Source organism: Montipora capricornis, chromosome 10 (genome assembly GCF_036669925.1).
Source record: "Montipora capricornis isolate CH-2021 chromosome 10, ASM3666992v2, whole genome shotgun sequence".
Classification (NCBI taxonomy): Eukaryota; Metazoa; Cnidaria; class Anthozoa; order Scleractinia; family Acroporidae; genus Montipora; species Montipora capricornis.
The window spans coordinates 71,050,174-71,069,706 of record NC_090892.1 but is presented as its reverse complement, the minus strand read 5'-3'; the positions used below and the strand labels follow the sequence as shown (position 1 = coordinate 71,069,706).

Sequence of the window (19,533 nt, the reverse complement as noted above, 5' to 3'; positions counted from 1 at the left end):
TGGGATTTCATTCTTTGGTTGGGAGAAGACGCCTTGTTTTTTTCGTTCCTCCAAACGCCAAACGTCAAAATGGTGATCTAGTCAATGACTTTATCTTGTGCTCTTAAGCACAACCTTCCTTCGTTGGTGATGAAAAAGTCGGATAGGTACGCAAACAAAGTCTTCTTAACCTTGAGAGTGGACAAAAGCTTTTTCCTATGGTCTGCTCGCTGCATGCAAGCCCTCAACATCATAATGCATTTTGGTTGAGACGAAAATGTATAATAGCCAGCTAAGGAATGTTCAAAGGATAGTTTAGTTTCTTTTTTTCAATTTAACTTTACTTAGTCTATTTTATTTCTTTCTTTGTTCTTCAGTATCTCCAGAGATCATCCAGTTGTAGAGGAGCCGCATGATTTAAGTTCCTTTAATTTGTCCAATGCGACTTCCAATGAGCTGCTTTGCTCACGGGGCCGTCTGCATAAGTTGGTGTCTTCAATCAAGCATAACGCCGGATCCCAGAAACAAGCAGTGAGTGTGTCTGGAGAAAATATAGACTGACAATTTCTGACTGAGTTTTTGTGTTTAATAGATGCAAAATGAGGGAATAAATTATCGGTATCAGGACCACTCGCCTATCAGGATAATCAATAATTTTTGTCTTATGTTATAAAATGTTTTTTTAGTAGGGATATAAGAGTTGCCAATGATTTATACTTTGCCCTGTTATAGGATATTGTGGGTGGATCTGGTGTATCTTCTCTCAGGTAAGTTAATTATCAAATCACTCATTCAAACAAAATATATGTTTTAGTACAGTTATACCTAAAAAGAACCATATACATTTAGTTTTTGCCAGACAAATGAAGGGCGGGGCTCGAGACTAACTTTTCAGCTCACTAGCCTAGTGGCTAGTATCAGATCTAATTTCACTAGCCAAATCTAAATTTGCACTAGCCAGTCTCATCATGCGCAGTTTCATTCATTTGTAAAAACTATCACAAAAAAAATTCCCCATTTGCAAACACAGCATGCGCTAGTTTAGTAAACATTCTGACTGATATTCTCATATCCATCCTCGCAACAGTGGCGCAAATACGCTGGAGTTAAAGGCTTCCCATATTTTTCTCAAAAAGGCAAAGTTTTTGTGACCTTGAGGCCAATTCTCACAGAACCGTTGCCAAAACTTTGCAACTCACAAAAGCACTGGAGTATGGAAAACATGAAATAAAGTAAATTAAGAAATAAACCGTACGTAAAACTAAACTACTCATTTCGAAGTCTGTGGAAAGGCTGTTCCTTTGATTAGAGCTATTTGCCATTGAAATTTTAGCCTCAAACCCCATTGTATGCATGAAGCACAAAACCAGCGGAATGCTGGAAAATTATATCTTAAATTAGATATAAAGGAAATTCAAAAGGAGAGACTTGCCCTCATATAAGATTTTCTTTTTAATAGTTTCAAACAGCAATCTGTGCAATTTATGCTTGAATGGTTTTCGGAGTCAATTATTATTCGGCGGCCACAGTGCTCACGAGCACTGTTGAGTCGAGCGGGGCTGGCGTAGTGGTGAGAGCACTCGCCTTCTACCAATGTGGCCCGGGATCAATTCCGAGATTCTACGCCATATGTGGGTTGAGTATGTTGGTTCTGTACTCTGCTTTGAGAGGTTTTTCCTGGGTACTCCTGTTTTCCCCTCTCCTCAAAAACAACCATTTGCAGGCGTAGCTCAGTTGGCTAGTGCGGCTTTCAGAGCTAGGAGTCCCCAGTTCGAGCCTTGGTGACTTCAACGTCTGTTTCCACTTTCCTTTGATCCGTGTAGCTATAGCTTTAAATATCCGTGAATAACTGTGAGCACTGACAGAGGGAGGGTGCTAAAAGGCACACGGTCGGCTTCCATTGATACCAGTTTCATAACTGAAGGAACTACCTGTACCGACATTAAATAAATTGAGTTTACTTTACTTTACTTCTTTTTTTTTTTTAATTTGAAATAAATTGTAATTGGTCCAAATTAAATTTCTAAACAAGTACATGACGTCTTTCCATATACATTTGTACACGTAACAACGTCGCAAATAGTCGCAAACAGTTTGTGTTGGCTGGATCGCAAACACCGTCACTTTTTGCATTTGTGTTAGCGATCCTGTTTTCCATACGCATGATTGCTTTACGCAACTTGATCTCGTCACATCATAAGAAAAGGACACAAAAATAAAAGCAGAATTAGTTTTTGCGTCATGTGCAACTTCTTATGTTGGAGCTGTTGCGAAGAAGAAGGCAGAGAGGAAGTGTCAAGAGACGTCACCGATTCTGGGTCCGATATATTTTTGAGGAGCAGGAACGGCTGCAGCATAGCCAGTATCAAATTATACTGTAGGAACTGGCTCTTTGTGATCAAGAACTTTACAACAGGTATATTTGGCAGGGTATTCCCTTACGATATTCATTAAATTCACACTGTTTTGAGGAGTATCCTCATTGCCACAATCGTACTCAGACGCCATTTTCATTAGGTACTTATGCTTTCTTCTAATTCGTCAAAACGTATCTTGTACACAAAAATAGCGTCGATTGATCGCAAACAATCAGAAACAGTTTACCATTGTGTTTCCATATCGTTGGTTCCTTGCTTTTGCATTGCTACTCCTTGCCAACAAGATGTAACAATAGAAAATTTTGTATCTCTTGCGTCTTGTTTGCGATCATCTGTGATTATCGGCAATTGATCGGGGATGAACGTAAAGGGTGTTTCCATTTACGTAAACTGTTTGTGATCAAGCTCTTGGAAGGTGCTTGCGATTGTTTGCGACAGAGTTACGCGCATATGGAAACAGCAGCCGAGAAGTCCCGCATTATTTCACACATGATTAATCATTCATAACGTGGCATGGGGAAACTGTAATCCGCGTTGGTTTCCTCTGGAGTTTTTTTTTTTTTTTTTTCAAAGTATCATTTTTTTAAGGCAGTAAATTCCATAGAATCTGCTCACAGTTTCTGTTGTTAGTTTCTATTCTCTCCTTTTGCCTTATCCATAAGAAATAATTTTTATTTTTGTTTTCATCCAGAACTCCACTGCTTCACAATATTTACTAGCCCCATTGGCTAGCGTTATTGTCGAGCCTTGAAGGGGTTGGTCCTAAAAGAATTGTCATGCTGAAAGTTTGTCTGGTTCCACTCAAATTTAGTAAAACTCCAATTTAATATAAGACTATGAGCAGATTTTGCCTTTGTGGTGGTGTTTGATGCACATGTTTTTTATTTTTTAAACTTTTGTTTCATGCTTGGTGATTCAAATTTTGTTGTTTAGCAGAAAAGCCAACCGCAAGGGATCACCAACAAAGATGACTTCACATGCGGCAAAAGAATTCAACAGCTTTATGCTGAGCAAGAGAAAGTTGAAACTACAGAAAGGTCAAACAAGCATAAATTGTACTGAGGTCACCTCTGAGTATCAGTCCCCAGAACCACAAAGTACATGTACATCCGGCTTGGGTGAAAATGCCATTTCTTGCCCAAATGAGCTTCCATGTGCTGAAGTTTCCCCTGGCTCTCAGATGCAAAGTCCCATTCTTCTTAATGTGAATTCCCTGGGTAATGCAGTGCAGCTGCCAGTTGCTCCTTCCCCTCCTCTGACTTTGTCCAGTGGACTCCAGCCAACCCTTCTATTTTTAGTAGGATCCAATGGCATGCCAGTTTCAGGAGAAGCATCATCTCTTGCTAGTGTTCTTGATCCTTCTTCACCTTTTGCAAATGCTCTGTTCTTTGCACAGCCTATCACTTTGAATGTTGTTCCTCAAGAAACATCTGCCAGAGAAGGTGTTATTGAGAAAGCTTTGGAACTTGCGAACGTTCAAGCAAATCAGACGCAAAGTGATGATCATCAGCCTGTTCATAGTTCAACGGAGTTAACAGTTTCTGAGAGTACCTTAATCACTCCAAATGTTAGCTGTATTTTGCAGCCATGTGCATCAGCAAATCCTTTGTCTTCAGAGCATTCATATAGCACACCAGGTGGCACTTCACAGACATTAGTCCTTGCACAGTCTGTTGCTTCTGGAGAAAATGTCCCAATCGACAATGTCTCACAGTCAGTCACCGTGCAGACATCACAAGGTTTACAAAATCAAGGGTTTTCAGACTTACCATCCTTTGTGGAGGAGTCAAAGTCAGAGATTACTCACCCAGAAATGGCTAGCTCAGCAGAAACTGAAAACTTTGATGAGTGTCCAAAAATGATTTATAGAAAAAAAAGCATACTGATAAGAGAATTGATGACTCAGACAGGGGGAGATCCAGAGGTGGAAATCCTTGGTGAAAGGAAAGTGGATTATGGTGATATTGTATCAGGGGTGCAAATAGATGGTGCACATATACAAAGGTCTTTGAAAGGACCAGGTTGGTGTTAAGATTAAGGAGCACTAAATTTATAATAATTATTGTCTTTTGAATGCAATTTGTTTTTTCATTTATACATTTCAGACTACCCAGGAAGTATTGCTCAAAGTATTACATCAAATGAGTTCTGAAAAGATTGCAATTGAAAAAAAAGACAAAACAGGAACAAAATGACCAAATCTGAAGAGTGGGAAGCTTTTTCAAACTAATTACTTTGACACATTTCCATCCTCTCTACCCTAACCGGCTTGCAATAGGTTATTATGCAGTCATTGTCCACTGAGTGGGAATGAATTCTTGATACACCTGCAGTTTGACCTGTGGGGTGGTTACAGAGACTGTATGACTGTGATAAATTGCACTTACAGCTGTCTACTTTTAGAGTTTTGGTGGAACTATTAATTCTTAAGTTTTACTGTATTGTGATTTCTATTGTTTTAAGCAACCCCTCGAGTCAGGAAGTTTGGGTGTGACAAATGTGACAAAAAGTTCTTTACCAACAATGATCTCAGGCGTCACCAGACAAGTCACCAAGATGCAAGACCTTTCATTTGTGAGGTAATTACAAATTAACAGTCTGTAAAGACTCTCTATCACTGAAAAGGATATTGAATGCAGCTGGAAATCATGAGGAGATGTTCTGAGAGAAAAACTGGACTCATCTAGTTACACACTCAGAAATAGAAGTCTTGACTGATAAGTTATTGTAAACATACAGTTGTGTTAAATTTATGCATGAGCTTATTGCAGTATTCAGAATTTTTCTGGTTTTTGTCTATAGGTAAATCCTACATACAAAGCTCCATAAAATGTTTCTGTGACATCCCGGCTCAATTTTATCATGCGGCTGGGGTGACTGCCTGAGCCACATGTTTGCCCTCTAAAGTTGACTGTTTTAGGGAAAGTATTTTTACAGAGTCTTGGCATCTTTAGTTATTGCCTCTCACACCAAGAGTATTATAATTATTTTTAAAATGCTCAGAAAGAAATACACTGCAAGTAGTCTCTCTTTTGCTTTAATTCGGTGAAACAGATGAACACTTCAAAATGGCTGAAACTGGGTAGTGCAGGCGTTGGTGACAAACGCCCGCAATATTTGCGACCCATAGCAGGGCAAAAAGCCTCTGCTCGTCCGCCCATCCGAGACGAGTACTCTGACTTGTATCTTGGACGAGTGGATTTCCAAAAGCACTTGTCCTATGCGACGAGTAGAGTTTGCCGGAAAAAAAAGTTCTTTTCTAGCGAGATCTGAGTTCCCAAGCACCTCTGGACTTTGTAAACTATCCTGAGTTTCGTGAATTTTGGTTTCTTTTCACGGCAACTTACCCGTTTTCGCCTTTGTTTTCCGAGATGATCTGGCTCTGTTGTTTCCGAAAAAGACTGGGATTCATATTCCATGATATATGGAAATGACGACCTCGTTTGAGACAAGGCTTCATTAACACTTGAACAAGGCGATTACCGTTGTGGCAAGATAAGTGTAGTTGTAGTAAGTCTTGTGATCATCAGGCCCCAGTTGTTCGAAGGGTGGATAGCGCTATCCACTGAATAAATCACTATCCACTAGATAACTCAATTGCTTTCACTAATGTTTATCCAGTAGATAATGATTTATCCGGTGGATAGTGTTATCCACCTTTTGAACAACTGAGGCCAGATCATTTCCTTGAAAACAGCCTCAGAATATGGCCAGGACTTATGTGTTTCATCTTAGATAGCAATTTTAATGCCTCATACAGGGGCTGCATTTTCTCAAGTGGTGTATTGTACATGTGCATAAAGAATGTGAGTGATCCCCGATGTGTGTATAAATGGTATTTTCATATGAATGGTATGTGTGTATGAAGTGGTGTTGTATTAAATAGTGCAAAGAACAACAGAAATTGAAATAACTGTTAAGACAAACACTTGAGATTTGGTACAAAACACATTATATTATACAATTTCTACATTTTTTAATGATATTTTGTTATTCAATTAAATAATTGTTTTGGACAAGTGAATTTAACTTTCGGACAACCAAATTCTCAACGTTACTCATCCAATGGACAAGTGGAACTTAATAGAAGTTTTTTGCCCTGTTTATGCTTCAGTCATTGAAAGTTCTAGAATCATTTCAATAATTCTAAAGTACACGTAAAAGAGAGACTGCTCGCAGTTTAAGAAAGAAAGGAAAATTTATAAATGAAAAAGGATGTACTTAAATTAAACATTTGGTCACCTCAAAATGCAAAGTTACAATGTACAGTCAGGTATGGGTCTATCTAGGGTGAAATGAAAGAGAGTATGCAAGTATGTTAAAATGGTCATTGATCAACTCCATGCAGTTAACCCATTGACTCCCAGGGGTTCCCCACTGGCGTTAGACAGAGTCTGGCCGGTTTCAGCCAGTTTGGATGTCAATGGGTTAACTAAAGCAGAAAAAACCAGCTAGCAGCGTAATCTCTGAAATTATTGGGAGGAAGCCCTTTTTTTGACTTCTTCATTTCTTTTGTCATAGCAATGCCAGAAAGGTTTTAGAACTTCCAGCGAACTTACAATTCATAAGGCTATTCATGTGCAAGAAAAACAATACAAGTGTGAATTCTGTGGGAAAGAGTTCAGAACCAAAGGATGTATCAAGTCACACATCAAATATCACATTGGTATGTTAAGTAATCAAGCACCCATAATGTGGAAGGTCTACTTGGAGCTGTATGATGCATCATCATCATCATCAGAGCAGCCTGTCATGGGCGACAATGGCTGTTTCATTTAGGTCTGATCAGATTCCTCCACACAGCTCGGTCCTTAGCCTTCTGCTGCCAGGAACTCCTGTCTATGTCCAACTTCTCCAAGTTTCTTTTTACGGTGTCTTTAAATCGAAGCCTTGGTCTACCCTGATTGCGTTTGCCCTCGCATAACTGTGAGTAGAGTAGCTGCCGAGGGAGACGCTGGTGGTCCATGTACATGTATGATGCATAATATAACATTAATTTCAATAATTTTTGACTGGCTTCAACAATGTTATTTTTAAATCTTTATATCTAGAATTTGTATGTGCAATTTACATAGTAGACACACACAGTAATAAGCGGAACTCTTTGCACGAGAAAATAAGACAAAAAATTAATGTATAGCTAAGGGTTCTTTTCCTCCAGCCAATTAAATGTTCAAGATTCTAAGATTATTTTAGTGATAGTTGATAAGTTTACACACAGAAAATAATAACATGACACCAATAACATTTTCAGTACACTTAATATGCATTATCATGTTGGTGTTTTCATCAACAGGGGACAGACGACACAAGTGCACAGAGTGTGATCGAGCATTTGTCAAAAGTGCAGACCTTAAGCGCCACATAGCAGGACACAGGAATGATAAGAAGTTTGTGTGTGATGATTGTGGTTCAGCTTTTACACGGCGAGATAACTTGAAAGCTCACAGACTTTTGCATACACGGGAGTCAGTAGTCACATGTGATTTGTGTTCGAAGGAGTTTATCAATGCAGTCTATTTAAAGCGACACATGCATATTCATAAACAGGCCAAGAAAAAGCCTTATGAGTAAGTGAAGTAATCAGCTTGGTTTGCCAGATCATGATAATTAAAAATATATTTAAAGGCTTAAAATTCCTCCCTGGGCACCGGCACCACCTATTAGCTCAAAGCCTTGTAGAATATTGTTATCCTGCAGGTTTCTTTTTGTTAAAATTACCTTCTTGTAGAAATTGTATTGAAACCCTGAAGATAATAATTTTATTTATGGGTGCAATATCATGTATTTTGTAACATTGCACCTGTTTCATCCTTGTTGCCTGACCATACTGACACTTTGTTGAGTGCTGGAAATTTTTTTAAAAGTGTAGTTTTAGTATAATGCTTTAAGATTAAAGCTGCCACTGACAACAAGATATAAACATATTTTATAATAATTATTATAAAGGAAATCACTCACCAGAAGATTCTGTATTATTATGAAGCTCCATTAAGTCCCAGGCAGTGATTTCAGAGATTTACAAAAGATGTGTACTCTCCAGAGCTTTCTGCAATTTCTTGACTTCAAACACCCTCTTTTGAATTGAATTCTGTTCAATTCCCTTCCTTGTTTTCTGCCTTTTATTGATTCTTAGTAGAATTTCGGAGGTTTAGTTTGATTGAGGAAAATTGTTCATACAGTATTACATTGTACACTCATTGAAAGAGCTTGGGGGAACAGTTGAAAGAAATTTAGCAACATTAGGGTAATTTGAGTAATCTATGTCTAAATTTCAGCCTTCATTCAAGATCTTTTTTTAAACCAAACTTTACGATGGATTGATCAGTGTGCAAGACACTTGTCACCTTATCATAGTTTAACGGCTCTATGAGTTTCCTGTAACTCAGTGATAGAACATCCAAACTAGTTATCGGAATGTCACAGGTTCGACTCTTGTTAGAACACTTGGATTTTGTTCACAACATAAAAATTCATGATTTCTTTTTTGTTTAGAATGTAATGTGAAGTGCTGGATTTCTATCCCATGTGAACCATGTGAGCGTTAGCCCTACTGATGGAAATGGGCCCACACAAACGTAACCTTTCCTTGTACTTGTACATGTTCATTGCCGTGACTTTAACATCTTCAGTTCCCACGGCCTGCTCCCGTCTGACCTTGTAGCTCAGTCGGTAGAGCGGCGGAGATCTAACCCAAAGGTCGTGGGTTCCAATTCCCACCCTGGTCAGAGTTTTTCTCTGTCCTTGTGTTGGCCCATTTCCATCAGTAGGGCTAACGCCCACATGGTTCAAATGGGATAGAAATCCAGCACTTCACTATTCAGTTAACTCTGTTTAAAATATAAGTGCTACACGTTTGTATAAACGTAACCTTTTCTTTTCCTTTGTTTGCTGTTGATACTTTTTCTAGATGTCAGTGGTGTCCAAAGACATATGAGCAGCTAGAGGGACTGAGGCGCCATATCCGTCAACATGTAGGGGATGAAAAATATGTGTGTAAAGACTGTGGCAAAAAGTTTATCACCAGCATCCAACTGAAACGCCATATGTGGCTTTCACATGACCAGGACAGCCCATACAGACGCTCTATACTGTAATTCAGCAAGTCACGATGGTTGAATTGTTCAAAATAGTTAAAATGCTTTTGCTTGTAAACCAAATTATTGCATGTCATTGATTTTACTCTTATGTTTGTATAAGGAAGAATCCAGAATCTGTATGATGGAAAATAACAACATATGCTGGCATTAACGTCAAACACATTAGGGTTACATGTATTTGCATATAGAACCCAGCTGAATACAGTAGTAGTCTAAAAATAAATTCTGGAATCATAACTTCAAGAGATTCCAATTGACCAATAATATTATTTATTATATGACTAGCTCAGTGAGCGGGCAAGATGAACCAAATCCGGTACTGTGATTGGCTTCCCAAGCAGGCAAGATGGAGCTATCTTGCCCACTGAGGATTTCTTGCTTGGTCCCGCAAGATCAAAGATCATTTTTTGGTGTCTTATTCCACATAATAAATCCTTTATTGACCAAGCTTGATGGCTGGATATTGGCCTTGTTCTTTTTTCGAGTGATGGACCTAGACTTTGTCTCGGTCCATAAACACCTCTTGACCTCATGCTTGGTCAATAACCGATATTTACTTAACAGATTTTACTCTGCCCAACACCAGACAATTTTACTTGTCAACTAGTGGCATTCAGGGGTTTTGAGGAGTGAATGGGTTAAGCAGTCAGAAAGTATTTCCCCTCCATTTATTGGAAATCTGGAAATTGTTTTAAATGCATGATTATTGCGGTTGGAGTAATACTATTGGTGACAGGCTGTATGCATTTAGTACATGTGTCAGTATGAATAAGCAATTGCCATTTACATCTTTGTAGAAGTCGAGTATGAATTTTAGACCAGTTGAAGTTTTCCAAAAGGTACACTGTAAAATATGCTTTTTTTTTCACAAAATTCATAAAATCTGAGTCATTAAAGTTAATTAAAATGTGATGATCATGCATGGAAGAGTCATGTAACCAAACCAGGTCTGTTGAGGGGTTAGTGCTCAAGCAAATGTTTGATACAATTTGGGTTTTTTTTCCTTTTCCATATTTCCCCCCAACATCACCAACAGAGAGTCAAGTTAGAGTAACATGATATTCATCCTTTTATAACAAGCAGCTTCCTACTATTTGTTATTTTCTTAAGTAGGCTAAAAAGGTGGAGCAATTAAAGCACTTGTGCAGATTTTCACATTGAAGCTTGCTGGTACTAGTTTATGGTAAAAGAGAAAAAGTTGTCACAAGCCTACTACAATTTGGTCTTATTATGCACTTTGCTGTACTGTTTAGTTTACAACATTAATTTATCATCTTTCCGTTGGCAAAAAACGTTTGGACGTCCACTTTGAGGATTGAATGTTATATTCTACAAAAATAAGTAATTCCCTCATCCGTCTTGCAAAGCATTAAACTGTACCACTAAAACAACATACACATGCAGATATTGGATTTAGTTTGGCATGGTGTTTCATTAGTCGTAAAAAATCCAAAACCATTGGTATTTTGTACTCCATGAATAATCTTGTTCCTGACCCAGCAGAATCACCAGTCAATTAGTAAGAATGATGCCACATTAATTTTGAAAAAGACATGATAAGAAAAGATAGCTGTAGCTCTCACTCATTGCACATTATGGATTAGAACCCTGGTTGAAAATAGCCAAATGAATGGATTGTTTGATGGCAACTTGTCTGTTTCCCCAAAGGGTTACTCGATCATGTAATTATTATAATAAGCTCAGGCTCTTGTACCCTTTGGCTCAAGATATTCATGCAGTTGGTCCCTGGTAAAAAAAAAAGTAACAATGTCATTTGAATGACTGTTGTTTGAACCCCCTGAAACCAAGTCCTTCAGCTGTCTTTGAATTTACTTGCATTTATCCAAAAGCTGTCAGCATGCTTGGCTTGGTTGAAGAGGTCTTCTAATTCGCCTTGATACTCTACACTGTTATCTTTAATAAAAACCAACTGAGGAAATCGATTCAAGGAACAGTATGCTGGGAGCAACCTCCTGAAATTAAGTGAGAAAACAAAATTACTTGTAATTTCCCTTAACCTGTTGACCCCTGGGAGTGAGACTTTTTCTCTGTCCTTGTGTGGGCCCATTTCCATCAGTAGGGCTAACGCTCACATGGTTCATGGGATAGATACTCAGTTAAGTCTGTTCTTAACACATTTTACTCTGTCAAATGCCAGAAATTCTTACTGGGCAACTCTGGGAGTCCTGGGAAGCCTGTGGGAGTCCTGAGGAGTGAATGGGTTCATTTAAACCAATAACATCACAGGTGCCCCAAGCTCAGAGGGAAACACAACAAAAATATTAGGATTTGTATGGGAATCCCAATAAAAAAGACCTGAGAAGATAATTTTACAAAAAAAATTCTCAATTAAAAGGCCTAACGTTATTGCCATTGTGGGTCGCTTCCCTCCCATGTTTTTTTTTTCCAGGTTTGAAGCAAAAAGCCATTATCTGTTCCTAAGTTGTCAACAGTTGACAATGGCTCAATAATGTTTGCGTCGAATCTGAAAAAAAACCACACAGGAAGGAAGTGACCCACAATGGCAATAATGTTAGGCTTTTTAATTGAGAATTTTTTTGTAGAATTATCTTCATTTCTCTGGTCCTTTATCAAGAGTCCCATACAAATCCTTACATTTTTGTCAGCTTTCCCTCACACTGAGCCACTGAACTTGGGGCACCTGCAATGCAATATTATTATTTTTGGATACCATGCCACTGTTTACTATTTTGATTTATGCTGGAATTGCACATGACACAGCTCTATTTTGTTGAAAGTTTGATTCCATTTTTCTGTTGCATGTAAAAAGGTAATGAAAGTCAAAAACATCTATTTTACATGTATACACAGTGACATCTATGGCTTCTTTGGGTGTGTTAGGGGGGAGGGGGGAGAGGGGGTTGGTGGGCTGTATAAAGTTGTATGTAGTAACAACATTCAAATCAACACACTGGAGTGAAGCAATTTCAATGGGAAAAGGAAAACTGTTGGCTTTGATTCCTGACAGCTGTAGTCTATTTCAAGATAAATTTTTTTCTTGTGATATCATCACATTAAACAAGGAAAACATTCACCATCTCCTTCATTAAAAATAATGAATGCATAATTTTAAAAATTCCAGTCCTAACAGCAGTAGCTCAGTGGTAGACCATCCAAGGTCGTAGGTTCAACATTTTGTCATTACATTTACAGGAGTAAGCAATCACAATCACCTTCAATGCAACAGCTTTGTTTGATTAACTTCTGAAATTTTCCCCCCTGTCCTCCAGTGGAGAATGTGGCTGGTAATATCGCTTAATGAATTATTATCTCAGTTGTCTGTGTACATTCACGAAACAATTGCATACCTAATGTAATCATTATTTTCCTCCAGGATATTTTGAATTCTTACTCTTTCACCTTTCCACTTGTCTGAAACAGTCCAGTAAACAGTTGCAAGTTGAAAGTTTGGGGTTGTTTGGACCTGCATCATCAAAATTAGACAGAATTGGATCTATAGCACCAAGAATGATATTACAATAAATTTTATTGTAAAGTATTAACTATAGTTATGAGCAACCTTTCCCTCCCCAAGTGACGCTGTTATTAGAAGGATCGGCACCACAACATTCAGTATCATGTATTAGCAATATTGTGGTACCAAATGAAACACAAATTATTGCTGAACAAGGTACAGTCATTATTGTGACGTAATATGTCACAAAATTATATGTGGCAACGGCAAGCCCTGTAAAAACACCCTTTATTTTGTCTTTAGTTAGTTATAAAATTATCTCAAAAACTGAACTCGGTGACCCTCATTTTTTATTCCTGAAAAGTAATCAGAGGGGCAAGATGAAACTTTCTGCAAAGTGTACCTAGCAAAAAAATTCTGTCTAGCCAATTCAAGGTGGGTCTGAATCCGCTAGACAGAAATTTTTTTAAACTTTGCCGAAAGTTTCATCGAGGCCTTCTAATTACTTTTCAGCAATAAAAAGGGGGGGTCACCACGTTCGTTTTTGAGATATGAGCAACTAAATCCAAAATATAGGGTGTTTTTGCTGGGCTTTCCGGGTTCCAAGGTAACTTATTACATCACAATAAAGATCACATCATATGGCACCATAACATTGCTGTTATAGCATTATTTGATGTAAAGAGAGCGTCTTCTAAGTGTTGAAACCCTTTTGAGCCTCCTTAATTGCAATACAAAGCTTTATAAATCACCTGGGTTATCTCTATTTGACATTTTTTGAGATTTGAGTCAAGTTCTGGACCATTGAGAATATTTGTAACTCCATCTAGAATTGCCCCAGAAATCACTCTTTGTCTGGCAGTAACACGCTTGTCTGGAGAGTCGTCTTCTTGCAGAAGATCCAACTGGAAGACTTGTGATTGCCTCAGAGATGCCTGCATTAGGTATTACAAATTTGGCAACCATAAAGACCGTTAAGTGTTTGCTTTGAAGAATGAAAAGTATTTATGTGACATATTGGAGCAAAATCTTTTGACAAACCTTGCTAGAACTTGTATTCTTTCTGAAATCAACCAAGAACGACTTACATTAATGACAAATAAGTTAGATAATTACTGCATATTAAAATCTGGTTCTTGGGGATTTCCCCTCCCGAGCTCCAAAGGTTAGGAATAATTTATTAACCTTTCTGTGCGGGTGACCTAAAAACACTGACCCCCGGTCCATGGACTACCCAAACGGACTACCACAAAAATACTATTTCAAGTGGGTACTATTGGTCATAAACAGCGTCACAATTAGTACTAAGCCCAAACAGTTTAAACTGCGTTGGTCAACAGTATTGTAGTCTAAGCACCCATTTTAAAAAGGTTAGCTTTCAATAATTGTTGCACCAGTTTCACTTCACTTACATGAAGTAATCGGCCATCGCAATAATAATTGAAAGCTAACCGGTCGGTGTAAAACGCAGACTGATGTTAGAATTTAACTGTTGAAAAAGCCCAAACCCATTAGAAATGCTAACAGTTAAACCTAAATATTGTTTTAGACTTAATTTGGCCTAAGGTTAGCATTTCTAAGGGGTTTGGTCACAACAGTTACGTCATAACCTCAGTCTGAATTTTACCCCTGGTCTGCAGTCTGCAGTCTGCGTTTTACACTGACCGAAAGCTAACCGTTTTAAAATGGGTGCTTGGACTTAAATACTGTTGACCAACGCTGTTTAAAATGGATGTTTAGGATTAGTACTAATTGTGACGCTGGTTACATGGACCGGGCGTCAGTGTTTTCGGGTCACCCTTTCTGTGCTGCAAGCTGCGCGAGGACTATCGCAGACAAACGTAAATGACACTAACAAAAACACAAGATTGGTACAATTAGTTACTTGACATGCTCAAATAAATTAAAGCTTAAATGTTCGGAGACCTGCTGTTTTTCTTCTTTCGTACAATGGAAAACTTGTCACCATAATCCCGTGTAATTTGAGCAAAAAATATTCTCTGAGTATGATTCTGGATTTTAAGCCTCCCCACAGCTTTCGCAAGAAAGTTGTTAACTGGATAATGGACCAATTTTATAGAACTAGCAATTTTACAGCTCATCCCTCATCGCTCAAAATTCGGTAACTACTGTGTGTAGGCAGTCTTTGGCGACAAATTGAAGGCCGCGCGAATCGCATATTTCAAGAGACCTGAGCACTACAGACATTCCTACTCGGCTAACTCAGTGTTGTACCCAATTCAAATCTTTTGGGAATAAAACGTTTTGTTCCAAGTATTACCATATCATTTAAATGTGAATGCTACATTATCATGCAAATGCAATACACAAAGCATCTTAACCCCTAGAGATTTGAATTGGGTACAACAATGAGTTAGCCGAATTGGTCTATCTCATTGGCTAAATATTCTTTAGTCGCGTCGCAAGCGCGGCCAAAAGTTGCAGGGAGGCGGCACGGTCAACTATCTCCGCGAAATTCTCTGCGATTTTGTCTCTGGCGACTTTTTTCTTGCGATTTTTTCACCTGTCGCGTCGCCAGTTCAAGGGTGGCTACACGTGTGATTTTCAGCTCGCGCTGGCAACGCGACAAAGTTTGAAAAAATCGCATCACCAGTGCGAGCGCGTCTAGCCGCGGCTTTAAGCAACCGTGGCCATACTCACATACTCATATTTTAGCGTCCCTACTCATCCCTCGCCGTATTTTAGCGTCCTTACTCATCCCAAGCTGTACTTGACCCTCCTTCCTCATCCCTAGCTGTACTTTAGCGTCCTTCCTCGTCCGTAGCTGTACTTAGACGACACGCACGGTTCTTACGTTACATTTATGCCTGTGCAATCACCTGAAATGTCAATTCCTGGTATCGGAGAGCAAGAACATTTACGCATGCGTGGACGGAATGTTTGAACAAGAGAGAAAAAACGCAGTACCTCCAGACGTGGCGGTGGAGCTTCGTACCAATCGCCTCCAGGTACGGCATTGAGGGAGAGATATGTCGGCCCCTAAACCATATGAGACAAATCCCACGCCTACTCACAGTTCCAGACCGCCCTTGTCAATTTAACATAAGAATTCGATGGCTTATATATTCAAGGGAAAAGTCATTTTATCTGTCATATGGTAAGCACTGGAGTCGCAGATTACAAAGTGTACGCACGCGCCCTGCTAAAGGTAACACACATTTATTTCATCTCGAATTTCAGAATAAATACAAGAGCTAATATCTTCGAGAGATTACATTTACAGCTAAAATACATAGCATATACAGGTACATAAATAAATACACAAAATTTAAAGATATGTTAATTAACAAGAAAAGCCGCTATACAAAATGCGACCCTCGATTCTGTTTTAAAACCAGTAAACTCAGTAGTAGGGATAAAATCAGGTAGCGCAATCCGCAACTTAGCTGATACGTAAGAACTAAGAACTAAGACCATAGCTGATTGTTCCAGGTTTATTGAGGAACAGAATGTAATTTCCATGAAAATCATGCATAACAACTGGAACGGGAGAAAAAAACGTATTTTTCATCTTTGCAGGAAAACCCTTTTTTTTGTTTAACTACTTTTATACAGTAATATGAGGAAATTTTAAATGCGCTTATTGCACAGAGATGTAGACTTTGACTTAAGTGGTGAGAGGACAGGTACATGATTGGAAATATAAATCTCATTACTCTCTTATTTACATTATACCGTTTCTTTGACAAGAAATTACTGAAGGCCAGTTTTTTGCTAGAAGAGTAACAGCGAAAACCAGCACTTCTTTGTCGCGAATTTTCTATATTGAAAACTTGCTCAGAAATCAAAAGTCTACGTTAACAGCATGCACCTTGGCTACTCCTTAGTATCTGGCTAGAATTCTTCTTCTCAGTACTTTTTCCTCATTTGATGAGGGCCAATCTCCGCTTGCCTCTCAAGCAGTTGCCTTCTTCGTGCCCCAAAGGAATTCTGGGTAATTCTGCCATTCCATGTCAAGGGAAGACCCCCGATTCTCATTTCATAGATTTTCTTATAAGTGTCGAGCGACCCAGTCCTACCAGCAAAATACAGCTTCGATTGAAGTTTTTAGCTTTCAAAACTTGCCCAAATTGTATCGGTAGCCCTTGGAATTCGTCCACAGAAAGGCCAGAGAGACGACTTCACTCGAGCTGTGAACCGCCATGTTTACAACAAAGCAATTTAGGCGTCCCAGCCTGCATGAAACCATCTTTCACCTCTGTCTCGAGAAGACCAGACACGCACAGTTCTCACGTTACGTTTATGCCTGTACAATCAACTGAAATGTCAATTTCTGGTAAAAAACAAGAATGTTAATTATTCTGGTATCTTAAGTATCGGACAGCCAGAACATAAAAGTATGCAGTACCTCCAGACATGGCGCTGGAGCGTCGTACCAAACGAGTCATTACGGGATTTCGGCCCGTGCGATCGCTTTTGGACGCAGTTGGCCCTTCGCTGCTTTCTGCTACCGACCTCGCCTCCCGGTACGGCATTGAGGGAGAGATATCTCGGCCCCTAGACCATATATGAGACAAATCACAGGCCTACTCATAGCTCCAGACCCTTGTCAATTTAGCGAAAGATTTCGAGGGCTTAAATATTCAAGGATAATTTCAGTATAGCATGTGAACAGTTAAGTGTGCGATTATAGTTACACCAAAAGCGGCACAAAAAGCACAGAATACGCATTGTTTTTCAAGTACGATCTGAGTACTGCCAAGGATGACTAAAGATGCTGAAGCGGATGACTGAAGACGTACTGAGGACGTTAAGTACTGTCAAGGATGAGCAAGGACGTTGAAGTATAGCTTGGGAAGATTAAGGATGCTAGAGGAAGGCTAACAACGCTTAAATACCGCTAAGGATGACTAAGGACGTTAAACAGAAGTAAAACTAGGGATGGCTAAGGATGCTAAAGTATTTCTACTGAGGAGGACTAAGGATGCTACAGGATAACTAAAGACGCTTAAGTGATAAGGCTACGGATGAGTAAGGACGTTAAAGTACGGCAAGGGATGAGTAAGGTCGCCCAAGTACGGCTACGCATGAGTAAGGACGCTAAAGTATAGCTAGGGATGAGTAAGGCCGCTAAAGTATAGCTTGGAATAAGTATAAAGGACGCTAAAAAAAAAAAAAAAAAGTACGGCTAGGGATGGGTAAGGACGATAAAGTACGGCTAGGGATGAGTAAGGACGCTAAAGTACGGCTTCGGATGAGTAAGGACGCTAAAGTACGGCTTCGGATGGGTAAGGACGATAAAGTACGGCTAGGGATGAGTAAGGACGCTAAAGTACGGCTTCGGATGGGTAAGGACGATAAAATACGGCTTGGGATGAGTAAGGACGCTAAAGTACGGCTTCGGATGGGTAAGGACGATAAAGTACGGCTAGGGATGAGTAGGGACGCTAAAGTACGGCCTCGGATGGGTAAGGACGATAAAGTACGGCTTCGGATGGGTAAGGACGGTTAAGTACGGCTAGGGATGAGTAGGGACGCAAAAGTACGGCTTCGGATGAGTAAGGACGCTAAAATACGGCTTCGGATGGGTAAGGACGATAAAGTACGGCTTCGGATGAGTAAGGACGCTAAAGTACGGCCTCGGATGGGTAAGGACGATAAAGTACGGCTTCGGATGAGTAAGGACGCTAAAGTACGGCCTCGGATGGGTAAGGACGATAAAGTACGGCTTCGGATGGGTAAGGACGGTTAAGTACGGCTAGGGATGAGTAGGGACGCAAAAGTACGGCTTCGGATGAGTAAGGACGCTAAAATACGGCTTCGGATGGGTAAGGACGATAAAGTACGGCTTCGGATGGGTAAGGACGATAAAGTACGGCCTCGGATGGGTAAGGACGATAAAGTACGGCTTCGGATGGGTAAGGACGATAAAGTACGGCTAGGGATGAGTAAGGACGCTAAAGTACGGCTTCGGATGAGTAAGGACGCTAAAATACGGCTTCGGATGGGTAAGGACGATAAAGTACGGCTTCGGATGGGTAAGGACGATAAAGTACGGCTTCGGATGGGTAAGGACGATAAAGTACGGCTAGGGATGAGTAGGGACGCAAAAGTACGGCTTCGGATGAGTAAGGACGCTAAAATACGGCTTCGGATGGGTAAGGACGATAAAGTACGGCTTCGGATGGGTAAGGACGATAAAGTACGGCCTCGGATGGGTAAGGACGATAAAGTACGGCCTCGGATGGGTAAGGACGATAAAGTACGGCTAGGGATGAGTAAGGACGCTAAAGTACGGCTTCGGATGAGTAAGGACGCTAAAGTACAGCCTCGGATGGGTAAGGACGATAAAGTACGGCTAGGGATGAGTAGGGACGCTAAAGTACGGCCTCGGATGGGTAAGGACGATAAAGTACGGCTAGGGATGAGTAAGGACGCTAAAGTACGGCTTCGGATGAGTAAGGACGCTAAAGTACAGCCTCGGATGGGTAAGGACGATAAAGTACGGCTAGGGATGAGTAGGGACGCTAAAGTACGGCCTCGGATGGGTAAGGACGATAAAGTACGGCTAGGGATGAGTAGGGACGCAAAAGTACGGCTTCGGATGAGTACGGACGCTAAAGTACGGCTTCGGATGGGTAAGGACGATAAAGTACTGCTTCGGATGGATAAGGACGAT

General features: G+C 39.9%; 2 protein-coding genes across 4 annotated transcripts; one reads left to right on the top strand and one right to left on the bottom strand.

The window, feature by feature from the left end:
- Nucleotide 1: 1 nt before the first annotated feature.
- Nucleotides 2-10,619, top strand: LOC138021499 (uncharacterized). Of its 2 annotated transcripts, none has more exons than XM_068868392.1 (8): nucleotides 2-146; nucleotides 357-510; nucleotides 712-746; nucleotides 3,294-4,378; nucleotides 4,821-4,936; nucleotides 6,879-7,023; nucleotides 7,654-7,927; nucleotides 9,268-10,619. In XM_068868392.1, the coding sequence occupies exons 1-8, from the start codon at nucleotides 85-87 to the stop codon at nucleotides 9,452-9,454; spliced, it is 2,058 nt and encodes a 685-aa protein (XP_068724493.1). In that variant the 5' UTR covers nucleotides 2-84; the 3' UTR covers nucleotides 9,455-10,619. The 2 variants fall into 2 exon arrangements, with proteins under 2 accessions (XP_068724493.1, XP_068724492.1); XM_068868391.1 differs by having other exon boundaries at nucleotides 3,291-4,378.
- On the bottom strand, nucleotides 10,505-15,019 carry LOC138021508 (ribosome-binding factor A-like). Of its 2 annotated transcripts, none has more exons than XM_068868406.1 (5): nucleotides 14,820-15,019; nucleotides 13,935-13,956; nucleotides 13,646-13,828; nucleotides 12,787-12,932; nucleotides 10,505-11,430 (listed from the first exon to the last, which is right to left on the bottom strand). In XM_068868406.1, the coding sequence occupies exons 1-5, from the start codon at nucleotides 14,993-14,995 to the stop codon at nucleotides 11,271-11,273; spliced, it is 687 nt and encodes a 228-aa protein (XP_068724507.1). In that variant the 5' UTR covers nucleotides 14,996-15,019; the 3' UTR covers nucleotides 10,505-11,270. The 2 variants fall into 2 exon arrangements, with proteins under 2 accessions (XP_068724507.1, XP_068724508.1); XM_068868407.1 differs by having other exon boundaries at nucleotides 12,787-12,902.
- Nucleotides 15,020-19,533: the final 4,514 nt, after the last annotated feature.